Below are 3,299 nucleotides of genomic sequence, written 5' to 3' on the forward strand. Positions count from 1 at the left end.
CACTCTAAGATGATGTATTATCTCTTCCTTGCTTTGCTTTTCAATGCGTGATAAAAAGAACAGGTTTAGATTGCCAAGTGAGGTAGAGATCAAAAGTTTAGAATAAAAATTATCGGAGATCAAGAGATTGGAAAAGAAGAGTTTAATTAGTGTATATAGAAAAAAAAAAGGAAAGTGCTTAAGCTTAACTCCAAACTTATTTAGAAGTATTTTCCTCTAACCTACTATGTAGCAATTGAAGAAACCATTTATGTGTAGTCTCAGTCACATGACTTTTTAATTAATCATGTATAACTTGTTTAAATAATACATATGGATAGTTTTGCACACCGTCACATAGTGGATTGAAGAAAAAAACTTCAAACTTGTTTGGAACTAAACTTTGTCCTAAAAAAAATCTTTTCATGTAAGCATTAATTAGGTGAAAACTGCCTCCACCCATTCGAAGACAATCGCCGATACCTCAATAACACTATAATCGCCAACTCCCTTGACACATTTCGATTTTCTTCAAGCTAGAACGAAGCTTGGAACCACACATTTTGATGGTATTATAGACGTTGATCTCTTTATTTCGATTGGATTAGGGATGGATCTCTCTTCCCCAAAAGTCACATTAAGTCACATTCTTCTTCCACAATCTCTTGATCCACGCCTTTCTCATTTCTATGTTCCTTTTGTTTTAAGCTTGTTCTATGAGTGAAATATCAAAGAGCAAAACAAGTGATAAGATTAAGTGCCATCTTTTTTTATGGGGTATTTACAATAGCAAATGGCATATTATATACATGTTCTACCACTTCAAAAGACACACTGTCATTTTTCTAATCTCAAAAGTTAATGCAGTAATTGTTACTAGGCTTAGGGTGTATATTGAAGCACATTTGAAAGGTTAGAGTTTAAGTTGTAAGTTTTAAAAGCATAATGTTTAATTTAAACTTCCTTAAACTATAGAGTTTGAAATGTAATTTTTCAAAAAATTTTAAAAAAAATAAAAAAATAAGAAGAAATAGGATTGACAAACTAAAAAGGTGAATTGCTACAAATATGTTGAAATAAGAGAGGTCCTCATACAAGTGACCCATTGTTACTTCTCTTGTTGATTGATAAAATTTTTAGTTCAGCAAAAAAAGATTTAAAAAAAAGGTATGGGCATTAATTTTTGCATACTATTTATTGTACATCGTTTATACATATTCATTTCAAGTGTTAAATGTGAATATCTTTAAGAAATATATGGACATTTTATGTGAAACTATGAATGTTATGAGTATGAAGAGTACATTAACAAGTGTAAAAGAACATATTTCCTAAAAGTATAATAATGATAATAATAATAAAAAGATTGAACCGATAAAAGGAATTAATAATGCTACTTTTTACAAGGTATATTAAAGTTAGTCAAGGTATTATTCTTTACAAAAGAGGTTGTCTTTTTTGTTTTTGTTTTTTTTTTTTTTTTGGGGTAAAAACAAAAAGAGGTTTTCATAACTCATAATAAACCTCAACTTATTATGCATATTTACAATAGTAATTAATCACCTCTCAAAGGCATCTCAATATGGAAGAATCCCATTACCCGTGGTGCTTCCCCGACTCGACTTTAGTTGCGAGAAAGACCTCAATAGCTTCCAAGACTTCAGATCTACCTGCCTCGCAGATTTACTGCGCATTGGAACATCTTTTGTTGAAGAAGTAGAAGCTGAGACTTCCTTTTCATGCTCTTTTTGTATGTTGATAATGACACAAGAATGATCCATGGATATGGATCTCTTCAAACCCTTGTTGATCGCCCTTGGTAGTTTTTCTTCCGTAGGAAATACAAGAGACCCATGACAAATTAAAACACCAGGTTGTTGTTGTCGTTGTTCCCTCAAAGTGTAAGCAACAACATCAACACCAACAGCATCATGATCATGAACATGAACATCACCTCCTTGATCACCATGAACCTGAGGTGAACCTTGAGCCATTTGTACACTCACATCACCGTCCAAAGGTGCCCCGGGTGCAACAATGGGTGATCGGCAAACTGGACAACTCGAATGCCCCAAGAACCATTTATCAATGCATGGAACATGAAATGCATGTCTACAATTAGGCAACAACCTTACCTTGTCCTCATCCTCCAAATCTCCTAAGCAAACAGCGCATTCGGTTTGATCCACACGAAATAGCTCACATTTTTTGGTTGTGTAAGAGAGAATTGGGATTGTATCAAGGATTTTTTGGTCCACACCAATGGTGGATTGGCCCCTAAGCCCATTGGTCAATTGTTCTTGTTCTTGTTGTCGCCTCCCCCTTAGGCAATATCGCAGTACAATGGTATGGTATGCTATTATTGCAAAAGTACATGCAGCTATGCCAGCCAAAGAGATTAGCAATGGGGTAAAGAAAGTTCCTGATAATCTGTTTGAGGACCCTAAGGTTGGGGTATCCATGGTTCATCCCCTAGTGTGGGGTTTTCCAAAAAATCGACTTTGGAGATTAGGTCCCTTTGGAATTTATTTTGGGCAATTTGTAAAATTTTGGTACCCGTGAACTGCTGGATTGGTGATTAGGACTGAGATATATAGTGTCAACAATGGGGGGGGTTTTCATGGTTGTTCCAATAAATTAGGGTTTATGTTTGAATTCATTTAATTGAGACAATTAAGCTGGAGTAAACATACGTGGCATTCTTGACAGCGAAGTTGACCATGTCCAATGCTTGTGGTGTAGGTTTGGACAAGTGTAAGTTGGATGTGGATCTTGAAAAATGTGAGAAATCTTTTTTAGTATTTTCTTTTCAAATTTCAACTTTTCAAAACCAAGTGTTTGTTTCTGATTGGAAGTTTCTATATTTTTTTTATTTAACTTTGGGTCATTTTTAGCCAACGACCTCACCTAAAACTCAACTAGGTGTAGCTATGTGGTATTTACTATTTAAAAAATAAATAAATAAATTTCAGTCATTATGATTTATGAAGAAAGGGAGGGCTTATCATGGTTCTCTTATATTATAAGACGAAAGGAAAAGAAAAGAAAGAGAAAAAAATATATTTGAAATGATTTTTTATTTTATGGTTGAATTGAATTATAGAGGAGGAAGAAAAAAGTGAGAGATTTATTTTATTTCTTGGTCCAATATTTTCTTTCATCTTAAATCGAGAGAAAATGGAGTGAGAAAAATAAAGTTTCTATTTTAAGAGCGGTAATTACTAATTATTTCCTTCCTCTATCCTCCTTTGCCAAATAAAACCTCAAGTCATGCCCATAGCACAAGAGTTAAATAAAGTAATTAGAAACATATCTATCAA

The 3,299-nt window shown here is 33.6% G+C and overlaps 1 protein-coding gene across 1 annotated transcript; it reads right to left on the reverse strand.

Annotated features, from left to right (window-relative positions):
• Positions 1–1,438: 1,438 nt before the first annotated feature.
• Positions 1,439–2,525, reverse strand: LOC115951305 (RING-H2 finger protein ATL64-like). The gene has a single exon (XM_031068498.1). The coding sequence runs from the start codon at positions 2,439–2,441 to the stop codon at positions 1,557–1,559; it is 885 nt and encodes a 294-aa protein (XP_030924358.1). The 5' UTR covers positions 2,442–2,525; the 3' UTR covers positions 1,439–1,556.
• Positions 2,526–3,299: the final 774 nt, after the last annotated feature.

Source organism: Quercus lobata, chromosome 7, assembly GCF_001633185.2.
Source record: "Quercus lobata isolate SW786 chromosome 7, ValleyOak3.0 Primary Assembly, whole genome shotgun sequence".
NCBI classification, from domain to species: domain Eukaryota; kingdom Viridiplantae; phylum Streptophyta; class Magnoliopsida; order Fagales; family Fagaceae; genus Quercus; species Quercus lobata.